This window comes from Rhopalosiphum maidis, chromosome 1 (genome assembly GCF_003676215.2).
Source record: "Rhopalosiphum maidis isolate BTI-1 chromosome 1, ASM367621v3, whole genome shotgun sequence".
Lineage (NCBI taxonomy): Eukaryota > Metazoa > Arthropoda > Insecta > Hemiptera > Aphididae > Rhopalosiphum > Rhopalosiphum maidis.
The window spans coordinates 23094467-23110403 of record NC_040877.1 but is presented as its reverse complement, the minus strand read 5'-3'; the positions used below and the strand labels follow the sequence as shown (position 1 = coordinate 23110403).

At 26.4% G+C, this 15937-nt stretch overlaps 1 protein-coding gene across 2 annotated transcripts in view; it reads left to right on the top strand.

The window, feature by feature from the left end:
- Nucleotides 1-15567, top strand: part of LOC113550111 (glutamate-gated chloride channel-like) — a 57101-nt gene extending 41534 nt beyond the window's left edge. For both annotated transcript variants that reach the window (XM_026951761.1, XM_026951762.1), the window contains 2 exons: nucleotides 12542-12625; nucleotides 15011-15567. In XM_026951761.1, the coding sequence (XP_026807562.1) occupies nucleotides 12542-12625; nucleotides 15011-15178 (252 nt within the window). In that variant the 3' untranslated portion in view covers nucleotides 15179-15567. The remainder of the gene's footprint in view (nucleotides 1-12541; nucleotides 12626-15010) is intronic.
- The last annotated feature ends 370 nt before the right edge of the window (nucleotides 15568-15937 follow it).

The window sequence follows — 15937 nt, the reverse complement described above, 5'->3', positions numbered from 1 at the left end:
CCCGACGAAATTTGGCGGAATTGCAAATACTATTAGTATATAATAGTAATAGTAATATACTAGTAGTACTATTGCAAGTACTATTTTTTTTTTTTTTTACTCATTAATTTGAAAAAAAAAATTATCAGTTTTTACAGATATTTTATTTCATTGAATTGGCACAAATTAAAATAAAACACATTTATATCTGTCATACAAATAGATTAAAAATAATATGATTTGCATTTGTGTTTTATTAAAGATAAAATAGAAGTAGAAAATTATCAATTATAAATATTATAATACTATAGTTATTAATATAATCAATTTTTATAAGCTAATTTTTTTATTCGTGCAAATTTCAATTATTCATTAAAATAGTATGACTGAGTTTAATATATTTATTTAAACTAATGTCTCCTATAATATAATATTAATGTATACTATGCTTTGTGAAGAAGTATACTATGTTTTGTGAAGAAGTAATACTTAAATATGTAATCAGGGGCACAACTAGAGGCCAAGGTTAACTTGGGGCCCTAATGATAAGTTAAATCTGAGGCAGTATAATTATTAAGTATTTGTAATAAATATTTTTTTTTTTATTATTGACTAATGACTACTGATAATTAAATGTCTACTACTCAATTTTTATTTATTATCAAAGGAATAATCATGTGCGCATGGTATATCGTTAGTTTATAATAATCAACAATAATAAAATTATACAGTTCAAATTATTGGAAAACAACTAAAAAAAAATTATCAATGAAAAAATAACCAAATCAAGTACTTACCAATTCGACAAAAACTATTAAGTAGTGTACGTGTAACAAATATCAGTAAACACCCGATATTCTTATTCTGTTCTGCAAATCTAGTTAAATTTATCAAATAAGTACAACTAACCTTATCAGTTTTTCTTTAAAAAATGGTTATAAGCAGTTTTATTTTATTTTATGAATATATTCTGTATATTGTGTTAAATATTCACTATAAAATGTTAGTCATTACATATTATAAATTATAATATTTTAAATATAATTATTTAACTAAATAAATAACCTTTTCTTGTTTTAACTTCATAAAACTAATTAATGGTGTGAATGATGTGATTTATATCTAAGTGATAAAATTGTTTTTTAGATACTTAAAAAACAATATTTGATAAACGATTTTACCCTATAAATTTCTTAAATAGATATTTCCTCAGCCAATAATTTGTAATTCATTTTAACAATTGTTAGTACTGTTGATAGTTAAGTATGTATCCAAAAAAAAAATTATTTTATATGAAAAAATATTATGAATATTACTATTTATTTTTGGTGACACAACTTTAAGATTAAAGTAAATTAATTTAAGAATTAAAAATCACAAAAATCCACGATGTATGGTAGATATATACATCAATAAATAAATTACGGTATAATATATTATAATATAATACCAATTACTTTATTATTACTTTAACATACAAACAGCATAGTGTCAAGCTGCATATTGATTATTATTATTATTATTACCCGTAGAACAAATTTTGTTGATAATAATCAGTAGTTGATAGATTGTGCTTCCAATTAGAGCCCGCTTAGCTTTCTCTTAATATTATTTCAGATAAATCCGAATGAATTTTGTAGATTTTCACGCCCTCCGTTGCCTCCATATATATTTTATAAAGAATGAGTCTATGAAAACATAGACACAAACTATCACATTTTGCTAACGTAAGAGTGTATGGTATGGCTGGAAGCGTATTTTGAGATATTTGTTATGCATGCAATTCGGTCAAAAAATAGACGTGAAATTTTCATTTAGCCACTTCAACAAAGTAATGTGAGAAAAAGACATGAAATAATCGCTGGGCTTACACGAGAATTTTCGTACGATTTATGAGCACACCTTGAGGTGACAAAATCTATTCTATCGCATATGAAAAATGAAAAATGAAAAATGCAGCGACGCCGTAACACCCCAGAAAATAATATTATGCGGTATGAACGCGATGAGAAAAACCGCGGACGACGAATTCCCAGTAGGGGATAATAACACTGCTGCAGCAGTATTTATGTATAGCAATATAAATTACAATTATAGTTACCGTGACAAAGAAAAAGAAGGAACGTCTTTTGGTGCACCTTCGTATATATACATACATACATACATACACACATACATATATATAAGCTATATTTCTTTTATATAAGTACTATAATAGATGTGCGACTAAACCTAGATCTGTATATTGTTTTTCTATACCTTAACTGTAAATATCTGCTCTGAATTATGCTTGAGAATTGATTTTTTGTAAAAACTAAACCATTACTACAGATAAAAGAGCAAATTATAAATAATTTCTAAAAAAAAAACATAATATCTAATTCAACTGTGTCGATTACTATAAACTATAATTTTAACTTGTGAATAATTTCTGAATGTATGAAAAAAGTATGTTGTAACACTCATGGGATGAATAAACGACCAATTTGTATGTATAAATAAAACGGTTTAGTATTATATTTCATATTTTCTAGCATTATTTTTTTTCATAGGTATATGTAGTAAAAAATTTCATATTATGTAATCATACTTTATACCGAGAATATAAAATATAGATTTAAATTATTTCATTATACATTAGCATTTGGTTAAATTTGGCCCAATTTCGATTAACAGAACGTTATAAATCCATACGTTGAAATTCGTTTTATTAACACATAACATAATACTTAGCCAATTTTATTTTCAAAAGAATCCATTTTAATAAAATATTTTTAATATCAGTGTAAATTGACTTGTTATTAAACACATAATTTAGTTTACGTATGCTTTTTAATTTTTTTTTTTTTTTTGAGTAAGTAATGAGCATTTTAAAATGTTAATATTTTTAACATAAAATTGAATATGTTATTTGTTAGTAAGACGGCGACAACACATATGGTGTGACGTTTTTTTAAATAGAAATAATTTCCAAGAAAGTTCAAACAATAAATACAAAGACAATTTTTTAATAGACATATGAAATTAGTAACTAGTACTTATATACTTTATTAATTCTTTTAATTTTAACATAAAAATAATGAAATATACTATATATAATATATAATTGATTGAAAAAAAATATACTGAAGTCTATAACTAGTTGCATTGAAACAACATAATAAAATGTACTTATTTATTATTTTCTCAAACTATACAGTTATTTTGAACAATATTGAACTATAAATATCCACACAGTATACAAAACTAATAATGTGTAATTCAATACAAACTTGTAAGGATTTCCATTTTGAAAAAATTCTACAATTATAAACTGAAATTATGTCATAACGATTAATACAAACAGATATTTCAATCTATTTTGTGTTTTTTCCTGGAAGTATTTTTGTTTGTTAGATTTTAGGAGTTTCGTTGTATTCAATCGAATATTATAATGTTTTATGTTATTTAAATTAATTTGAATGATGTGCTCACAATTTATTAAGTTTACAATTCGTCTGTAATAGTAGAACATTTTGAACTTTATAATGTATTTGTAATTTTTTTTTTATCAATTGTTAAATTAAGTATTATATTATTGAATCCAAACTTGCAGCAAGTTGTATAAACAAATTAAAATATGTTTGTTAATCTAAATGAAAAGAGTCTTTTTATCCCAATATATAATATTTCTGTTTGGTAAACAAGATTTGAAAATGCCTTACGGCAGAAAAAAATTACTAAAGGATAAATTGTATATTTTTCCAAAATATTTTATGTATAAAATCACCATCAAACAAACTTGAATTCCTAAAAAGGATAATACAAAGTTGTCATGGAAACGAAATTCGAATAATGAAACGTGTTTTGTTTTTTGAATCATTCGCCATTTTATGATACTTAGCCTCGAGATTAAACCACTGCAGTGAACGATGGTTTGTATTCACAGCATATAATATTATCCATATATTATATATTATTATAATAATATAGTCACCATCATTTTTAGTGAATCTACGACAATAATGTAGCTTAAAAAATTGTATCCATGAAAAATTAAGTTCAACTTATAGTACACAGTGCATACATTACAAATCAAATTAATAATAATTATAAATTATAGATTGAATTCGTGTATAATATATCTATTTATGAATATAGATAAATCATATATAATTAAACAATATAAAATAATAATACTATTAGGTATAGTTATATTTATATCCAAGTATAGCAACATAGTTTATAAAAAACAAATATTAAATAAATGCACAATAATAAAGCATACAAATCATGAGTTTTGTATTAAATGATAAAAAATATGAAAAATTAATCGTTTTGAACAATACCTCTTGAAAAATGTTTTAATGACCTACATTCGAATTTGTTACGCATGTTGTTTTTTCTTTGTTATCATTATTGCGAATCTCTAAACTTTTGGTTTTGGCTCATCAGTTGTTGCCGAAAATAAATTGATGGAAAAAGCCCTAGCATAGTCAAATATTAAATAAAATATTTAAAACACATTGTTTTTATAAATTATTTTTTACATTAAATAGTCCTCACTTAACTTTTCTGTGATACATTTCTTTCGTACGAATTTTGAAAAACCATTTTTAGTAAATGCATCAAAAAAATATATTTCTTTTTAGAATTTCATAGAACAAAAATATTACATAAGATATTTAAAAACAAATATTTAGGGAATATATTTTTAATGATTATATATATTATATTAGTATGTTATATGAAATTTTATTCTTACCTAATTACTCGAAATATGAAAATCATAATATAGCTACAGCATGATTTTTGTCTGATAATATTAATTTATATTTTTAAAACATTCACAAATAAATCACACATTTTAAAATATTTTGTGAATGTAATTGATTATGAGTTTATTTATATAAAGTTAATTGCTATAAAGTTTTTTAATTTACCAATAATAGTGAAATAAAATAGTCTTAGAGCTGTATTGGAAAGACATGAATACTTATTAAATTTTAAAAGTGACTTGATATGAAATAATATACAGTTCACCGTTACCACATAATAACTAATAACACTATAAGTATTATACAATTTGGGTTCGTATAACATTATGATTCACGATTTAATTTTTTCATTTCACAAAAGAAAAATTCAAAGCAATCTGTGGCAGGGTATGCAAATGTTTTTCGGACACGTGAATGCATTCACAAAATCCGCATCAAAATATCATAATATTACCCGCGATAATCAAATTCTAGATTTTAAATTCAGTAGCGGACCATGCACGCACTGGTTAAAAAAAAAGGCATACAATTATTTGCGCATAGCGTGCTAGTGGACTTTGCGATAACGTTGTACCTGCGCGGAGCCGCGACTGACTTGTACATAATATACGCGCATGTACGGGGTATTTGATCATGTACTCGAAAACGCCGCTCCGACTTGCCGTGTAAATCGTTGTCGAAAAAACATGCGATAATAATATGACTACAACAGTGCAATAGTGAGCCAAAACTGCTGTGTTCTATCCCTCGGATCGTGCCTGGCGGTCTGGTGCCTATACAAACCAGTATTTTGATGTTTGATCGAATTTCCGACAATCGCCTCTGCGTGTTTTCTCACGATCTGTGATAAGTCTTGAAATATAAAATAATGTCCATGACTTAAAAATGATTGGAGTTAATAAAGATTACATCTATAATTTTAAATTATGTTATTGAATTAAGTAAATTGCAATGAATGACATTCATAGAATGTGAATGGTGTGTATTTATGTAAAAATAAATAAAACTGCTATATATATATATAAAAAAAAAATTTAGTGAAATACAAATTACTCCAAGATTATAACTGAATTATTGTCCATGGTTCATATTTTTTAGTTTTATATTTTATATTAATTATTATTATTCAATTTCCAGGGGGATTTGCCCCTGTTTGCTCTGATCACCAACCCCTCTAATTGGTCTACCCCCCCAGAAAATGTTTTTTTTTTTAAATAATTCTTATATTACAATACTCAGTACTCACAACTGTAATCATTTTATTTTAAGTTATTATTACTATAATTTTTTTTTTGCCGTGGAAATTACAAATCGGAGAATTCAATTTTACAAACTTGTATGTAATTTATTTATATACAAAAAGCATACTTGCATTCACGCTAATATAAAGATATTGAGACATGCAATTATACATTTATACACTATGAATTGTGAATAAAATCGTTATACTTATTACTCCTTATTATTAAACTTTAATCATCGGTTGATCCTAATTCATTTTTACACAAAATTAAATGCAATGCGTGAATATTGAATATTGTATTCGACAATTTTGTTAAATTCTAAGAAATTTTTAATGGTCATATATTATTTTAATTTAATTTATTCTTTAATAATTTGAAAAAATAAAATAAATATTATGACATTATCCAAGTATATATACCATGTCATGAACTTTTCTGAATTAGCTTTCAAAATAGGTAAAACCAAAGGAACAAGTCAAAATTATAAAGTGTCAATGCAGTGTTGTGGGTGGGTGCGTAACTACAATATACTATAATATGAATGAAATGACACGAGGCACAATTAAACGTGTTGATTATAATTAACGTTTGGGTAAAAATAAACTATTTTCATCGCTGGTAATAATATTATAAGACAATGATAACTAAAATACAAACTTTTCGCTTTTAAGTATTACTGTATTAGAAAAAAACAATTTAAAATACAAAACAATATTTTGAATCAGTAGTATAGTCTACTGTAGCTTACTATAGGTAAGTATTGGTAATTTAATTTTTTAAAAATTGTTTTATGCGAATCATTGTTTTTATTGTACTGGGGTTGGACTATAATATTGCATAGGGTACTAATTATTGTAATCTATTGAAAAAAAAATACCAAACGAAATGACGCAACTGAAAGTAATAATTAGTTATTCGATGTACGGATAATCGATGCAGTTGAACGATAATATTTTTAATTACAGACCGCCCTTTGCGAATTTTACTCGTGGAATTTTAATTTGTTTTAAATAATATCAGAAATGGCTTGTGAACGGACACACCCTGCTGAGTGCTAAAAATAAAAATAAATGTATCTACGAATGATGACGATGATGATGATGATGTAATAATAATAATAATAATAATAACAGAAACTATATTGACTTAACAGTTATTAAAAACACACTATGGTTTATGTAAGCGCAGAGGTTAAACGTAATTCGTATTGATTTTTATTAATTGCTAATATTCCGTCTTTTTTTCATCCTAAACTACACGAACGTGCCGACGGCTGACAGTCGCAACTCGCAGTACATTTAATTTCTTACATAAACACACAATAGGTATGAGTATAACTGTTAAACTTCAATATAATTTAATATTTATTGATTAGTTTATAGTGCGTGTAGTCTAAACACGGTTAAAGCACCAGAAAAAAAACCTAAAAAAAAAACACGGGAAAAAATCAACTTTCAGGAAATCAACTTATATAATTTTAATTATTGATTTAGTTGATATATTGTCATGTGAAGACAATAAACAAATAGTCTAATAATTAGGTTTTGTTGTATTAAATGTGACTAAAATTTTTAATTTATACAACGAACAACATTTAGATACATTTTTAACTTTGTTAAATATTACTTCTATCAACTTGTTAAACTTTATTTTTTTATTTTATAATAATCAATCAAATATACGAATGAAGATTATATCTTCAAATGAAGGTGGTCAATTATTTTATTATTTATATTAGTACTTATGTGCTTAAGCATACTTGAATCTTTCATATTTTATAAAATATAAAATGATATTAAAATTCCACGTAATTTGCATGAGCTTTTATTTCCAAGAGTTTATTTTCTATGGAATTTTTCGACGATACACGTTTGCAGATGGTCATTATCGAGGCGACCCTTATAAGAACACAATTGTGGACAGTTATATAGGATAACAATGGACCCCAAAACGATACGATTGTAAACAAATGTCGCCAAATTTATAAATAATAATTTATGGATGTGGAAATGCTGAGCGTATTAAATGTAAACTTACATTACTTTATAAATAATTGCAGTTAAATAGATACTTAAATAAATAAAATAAAATACCCATTTAATTTTACAAAGTATTTATATTTGTTATTTTCTGGAAAATCGATTGATTGATTTACGTCTGTCCATGATGTTGATAATATAGTTTTTAAATAAGTAGTACTGACGCTACTTAATGCTCACAGAGTATCATAATATATAATTTGACAATATAATTAATCGGCGAAAAAAATAAATTTAGATTTTGTATTTTAGAAAAACATATAAATTTGTTTTTAATTGTTTAATATGACAATGTATTTTACATTTTTAACTACGAATTTTACTATTAAATACATGTAACATGTTTTTTCTCCGCATTGGCCAAAGTGGGTAAATAGTAAAAATTTAAATCTTTGGACCAAAAAGATAATATTCCCCTTCCTTCTATGAGACGAATCAGATTCGCTACTGGTAGGTGTAAATTATTGTTCTTTTCGTTTTATACGCGTGAAGGACGCCGCTTATCAGGAAAACAAATATATCATATAATACTAAAGCAATTGTTTCGTAACGGTTAGGTTGGGTTTTTATTTAAGGGGATGACGATAAAATGAAATAAATAAACAGCAATGAAACTATGAGTTTCACATGACATTAATGGTGACGATAAGAATAATATAATATATGTGTTATAAGAGCTAATGCTGTCCCTAATCGCGATACATTAATGTTATATCTCGCGTAAAATTTTCCGACAACGCACTGTCGATGTAGCTAGATCTCGTCAATAAAAAAATTAACACGATTAAAATAAGTTCGTGGCCGTGATAACGCGTGACGCTTAACGGCTCAGTTTAAACTAAAATATGGCGCATACCTACAATATTATTATAATAACGAATTGCAAGACGATTCCATTTTACTCGTGGAATTTACAACAGCAGACGATGGCGTAGTTAAGCTGTCTACACAGTTGTATTGATGATGGTGATATGGTTGTTATCATCAAGTACCTAGGTAGGTTTATAGTCGAGTGTACGGTATAACGGAACATAACGATCGCACCGTCCCCAGTGGTGAGATAGAACGGTATTATTACAAGTACGGAAATTGTACGCAAACTCGACATAACTATACAACATAATATAAAAAACACCCAGAAAATTATAACATTCATATTTCAATTTAAAAACCGGTGTGATTAATTGGTAATTTAATTGTTATGAGTTTATGAGTTTATGACTTGAGACTTATGATTAAAACGTGTTTATTGTAGTAATATTCATTTAAAAATATGTCCTTTAATAAACAATGTTTCATTAAACTGTCTTCGTTAATATATTAATATATTGATAAATGTGCTATAAAGTATACATAGGTGCGTATTAACGTATTATAATGTTAGATTTTAAGTTTATAATACACGTGAAAAATATTTTAGTATTTTTTATAATTAATTTGAACTTATTACGATTATTTATGTTTTATACGGCAAAAACTGACAATATTTTTTTATAATGATCATCCCTTGACGAGTGCCGACAATCACACCACTGCACGCACTTGTCTAAACTTTAAATTATTTATTAAATAATACACTTTATTGGTTTATGTTCATTCGTCAAAAACGTTTAGAATAATAAGCTTTCAATACAAATACCATCCAATCGTATTGAGTGTGAATATTCTATAGGATCGCCACGTGTGCCTATTAGTATTGTACACATAAATGACGCGATGAAACCGTCTAATTTTGAACATCCCGAGAAAATCCATACAATATTTTTCACTTGTATTATATGTATATGCAGTCATATAATATTCATCGTTTTACGAATAGGTTACCGTAATAGGTACCGTACCTATGTATAGAATATTCCTTCGTCATCGTAAACACGTGGACCGGAATGCATTAAACATTAGTCTATTTTCCGGATTCGCCGACAAACAATAATATGTGTATGTGGTAGTGGTAATTGTATTTTCGGAACATTCCGACGATTTTAGTAAACCGATTATTTTCCGCTCAATTTCTCTAGCTGGAACGTACAGGGATTAACTATTATTAAATATGGTGTATATAGATACACACTACACACAGACGTCTGATGTGCTGTGTGTGTGACTGTCACAGAAACTCGTTGACTCGATTAACCCGTTCCAGATTCAGTCCCTTTCAGACGAAAATACGTAGGTACCTTCCGAATTACAGCTCTATATATAATACAGTATTGCGCGTGCGGGCGCATAAATAACCGTGTTTGTGCGTGGCAGACGTTTAATTTAATTTAATTCAATATGAAAATGATATATCAATTCGGAAGTTTGTAATAAGTCGTAGAGGAAGGGTCACCAAACTTTGAATACGATGGAGACGGTCCGAGAATTATATTTTCTTCTATTATATTACTGCTTATTTAATATTAATGACAGAAGCGCAGAATGCTGAATTATACGTTAGTTTAATATAATATTATATGGAATACGTACGAGCACACGACGACTATTCACGTGGATAAACATGATGAATAATAAATAATAATTATCAACAATCGGATGAAGGACAAAAAGATCGGATCAATATGACAATATTTAATGCATTGCTTATTACAGTTGCTTTCGATGTATAGACAAAGTTATATTTATTTTACGACTTAATATAAAAGTTTATTTTTCGAAACTTTTAAATAAAATTCTCGACCAAAATGTTTGAATGCTAAAAACATAGATTTTAACAAAATTATTCAAGTCAATGCAGATGCATACTATTTTACACATCATGCACACGAGTGACTCGTATAGATTGACGCGAATTTCTTGTAAAATTAATAATAATATAATTATAATAAATTAATAGTATGAATCATGTGAGTGGAGCTGGTAATTATTACATATTTACTGATACTATTTTGCAATTAATCTTCACAAAATTTTAGTTTTTTTCTGGAAACATAGACTGTAGTCAAATTACACAAATTGCATACCAAATTATAGCTAATCAGGTATAGGTACTCGATAGTACGAAATTGTAGATTCGCTAACTTATATACTATAATTTCACCTGCATATAATGTATGACGTAAATAACAGCATACGACATAATCGGATATCGTCGTATACACTATACTTCAGTAACATCAATAATTTATCTAATAAGAAAAATCGTTATTTACGGACGTCAATCGTGTAGTGAGATTGATTATCGTAGCACTTGTCAAAGGAATGATTTATTGATTCTTTGTATTTATTGGTATAAAATTTAATGCTTATATATAATTTTATTGTATTTTTTTATAATTTTGTTCATTTGTTATTTTATCTATGAGCTACCAAAATTGACATGACGTTGCTTTAATTGTATTTGTCAACAATTACAGTTTAATCGAAGGCTTTTGGTTGTAGGTCGAATTCTGTAGGTACACATTTCAGAGGAGAGAACTGTATTACTTTTTTATGTTTTTATTTTTTTCAATAATATAATTCATAATATTATTGTATAGAGGTTTGTTTGTGTCTCAACAGTTAACGCATACAAGATAAAAATACAAATATAATTCCAATAACTTTTATCATATCTGTATATTTATTATAATATATATATTAATTACGAACTGTAATAGTATCTTTTATATGATATATATTAATTTTCGAGTTGTATTCATTTAAACATTGGAAGCTAATAATAAAAAAAACTTAGGTGGAATATACGATTGGGACGGTTACACCGCGGTCATCGTCTATCGATATTTTATGCAAGGCACAGTTAAAACATTATTATTATTGTAAATGTATTGGTTACAATAACGTAGTTGAGACCACCAACACTGTAAAATGAAATTTCAATAAACGTCTATCGGCGCAGTTTGTATCTTTTATTTTACATTATAAAAAGGTATTTAAACAGTTTCAGTTTTATTGTGCGTTTAATGGAAACAGTATAAAACCACAACAAACGACAGTTTTATTGGGTACCTAAACCTATATAGGCTACCTTGCTATATGACCAACTGTATGCGGTCTTACCATCATGAAACATTCAGATTTAATGTAACCCATACCTATACACACCGTGCTGGCGTTGAAATCCGCGCATAAATCCATTCGTTCAATAATATACTGCCTGCTAGCAATTGTACGTGTATTATAATATAGAACAGAATATATATTTTATTCAAAATGTTAATGTCCAAATTATGTGATGCATAATATATTACAGTCTATACCACACACCGTGTATATTTCAACAAAATTATTTATACACAAGTTTTGTTTTGTTTAAACAGTATTGGGTACTATAATTATTATTCTTAATTATAACTCTACAATCTACAAACGTATGTATATAAATAAAAACTATAAGAAATTGTAGCCAAAGGGGTTTGATGACTATATAAACTTAAAAATCATTAGAAACTAAAAAATTAATTTAAAACCAAAAATATATAAAATGTATTGAAAAACTAATACATTAAATTGTAAATTAAAAATGCATAATTTACTGAAAAATAATGACTTATAATAATTGTATTTTTGTTTGTTTTAGAAGATTTCCAAGGAAGTTAAATGTCCAGAATGCGCCCAAAATGTATGCTCACATTCGCTTCTCATAGATGTTCTCCCAAAAACAGTAAGATTTTTCTTATTATTAGAGAGTTTACAAAAAAATAAGATTAAAGAAAAACATTAAAAAAATTGAGAAAATAAATACCTTATACTGTTTATTAAGATCAATTTTTACTACTAACGTAAGATTTATATGATTAATTCACTAAATAAAATTTAAATTTTGCGATGAATGTTGAACAATACAACCCTATTTAAAACCTAACAACACTTTAGGTGGGTTTTTTGTTTTATTTCTCAGGATAATTTATTCTTTAAATGACCCAAAGTCATTAGTAAGATAAAATACCTAGTTTTAAATGTTTTAATAACTAAAATATAATAAAAATTTAAAAACAACTCTCTGGGAGATTCATTAATCTTGGTTTCAAATGTAAATCTGGACATAAAAATACCACTGGTGTCTTTTAAAAATCAAATAGTTATAATGATAATTAACGACTTTTCACCATCATTATAATCATAAACGTTAAAAAAATAGTCGTTAGAACTTATACTCGCTTGATAGCAAACAATAGCACCTCATAACAATAATATATCATATCTAAATCGCCTATAATAGAATAATGTATCAACTATATACAAAGCGGAGTCCATCTCACCGGGAAACATTATAAAAAAATCACTATCACAAACAGTGTAACAACAGTATCAAAACAAAAATAAATCGTCATCACTATGTTTGTTCGTGAAAAAATTATCATGAAATGCGTAAAAAAAATAACCGCACGTTGTTAAAATAATAAAATACTATTTTATTTAAGAATTTTAAAATTTACAATTTTTTTTAGATTTTTCTTTGTATATGTGTTTATATTTATTTAAAAATTAAAATATTATAAGTACAAGGTTTCTCATATTAAGTTACTTATATTGAAACAAATTGTTGCGTTTGACTATGATTCAATATATAATTTTCTATAAATGTTTGAAGTTTCAATTTTGACAAAATTAGATATTTACGCATAACATAAAGATTTAAAAACAGTTTTATTTATTTTATTGTAATTCAAAAAATAAATTAATAATCATAAAGACTTGAAACATTCGACTGTTCCTTAAATTATCATTTCCTATAATCAATGAAATTTTCAAAATATTTAGACTAATTTTAAACTATTTATAGACATACCTATAACATTTTAAAATATTGTTAAGAATTAATAAAAAAAAATTAATTAAAAATGAAAAAACGGTTAGGCTATTAACGTGAACATTTAAAACTAGATCTCGCAAAAGTTATTTTTATTACAATTTATTATAAAATATATAATATGGATGACTTTATTTTAGAAGCATTTGACTTCAAACTTCACTGTTGCAATGTCATTTAAAAAAAAATATAGACTAATCAAAAACATTGTCTATTTATAGTTTTATGTTATACTGTATTACTAATATTAAAATAAATGTATATAATGGAATTAGACATATATAATAAAATATACATATTCATAAAGGCTGACAGACAATCTCCGTTTAAAAACACTTATTATTGAGTTTAAATTAAAATACATTTACTATAGCGATTTACTCTATGACGAGGTACACTCAAGATTTACTGTACAGCAACTTATACATTATTAATGTTTCCTATATTTCTTATTTTTGAATTTTTTGCATAGTGTCAGTGCAAAGGTGGCACCACGTGTTAATTGATTTGCAAAATATACAAACCTTAACAAATATTTAAAAAGGGCTAGTTCAAATTTAGAAAATGTTTATATTTGTGTGCTCTAGCTTAATTTCAAGTAGCAGTTTAACAAATATAGTTCATAGAAATAACGAATTATTATCACGGTTTTTATTTGTATCTATCAACCATAATTTGTGTACAGCAGATATACTGACAGACAAAATATACTTTGGACATAACACATAAGTATACTTGATCGATGTGTAGATTATAAGCACTATAAACTATGTTAACTCTACTGGAGTTGTGGTAAAAACTAAACTATAACTGCGGTGGAGTTAACTTAGCTTATTAGTTTATATTATATATAATTTAACCTAACCAGGCGCTGGTTATACGATTGGATTCAAATAATGAGTAATACAAAATCCCAAATAAAAAATGTAAAACCAATTAATATTTATATAATGACAGCGAAATAACTAATATATTGATAATATTATATTGTGAGATTTTGTTTCGCATTATTTTTCACTTATTTAAAACTAATATGTTATATAAGTAAAGTGAATAATAATTATATTTACGTATAGTAGTATTTTATCGCATTCTCTTCAATCGCGTGCAGCATTTGACCTGTTGTAACCGTCCGACTTGTGACATATTAATACCGTATTTACATTATTCTATTTAAGTGGAATTTTTACGTAAGTAGTAAAAATAATCATTTATTTTTTTTTTACGATTTTTCAGAACGAAAAGATCTTGACAAAATCAACTGATCCAGTCCATTTGGCCAAGACGATCGATATGGTGGCCCGGTTCACGTTTCCGTCAGCGTTCGTCATGTTCTTGGCGTTCTTCTTTTTCTACTATTCGGTGAATGCCCACAATCGTGGTATATCCATTGGCACCGATTGAATTAGCTGTCGACCATTCCTCTAATGATCTAAAACGTATCGTGAAGACCCCCATCCATTCCCCATATCCCATCCCAAATACGACTCAAAATGGAGGATTCACTGTCATGGTCCGTCTTAATTTATATAAGTAAAACAGTGTTTCACCGCATTTGTCCCGTCAAAATATTATGATTAAATTTAAATTAATATAAAAACAGATCTCGGAAAATCATTACCCTCAAGTCTGAAAGTCACGATTATTTTAATTTTTTTCTTTTTATCTGGTTTACCTAAATTTTAAATTAAAACTTGTATTTTCAAAATGACCAACTCATAAATCTAAGAAGTGTAAATATTATTGTAGAAATTGAATTGTTTATTTCTATTAAACAGTATTCAAATATTTAAGTAAGTTTTAAAGTTTATACGAGACGACACTGTTGAAATCTGTTTATGTATATAATAATGTAATTCTATTAATGCAGTGAACAAATAATTATATTTGAAAGTAGTAATATCTATTGACATTTCTTGAAAATATTTGATTAAAATCGAGTGCTTACTGATAAAATAATCACACTATATATTGAATGAAGTACGGTACTATTACTGCAATAATAAATACCGTTGTATGCCATACACGTATATGTATATATACATACCATATGTACGCCGTTTCTAACGTTTTAGTATTGAGTATACTATATATTATACTAAAACGTGCATTATAATTATTAATTTATATCATTGTATATTATATGCAATACACACACACACA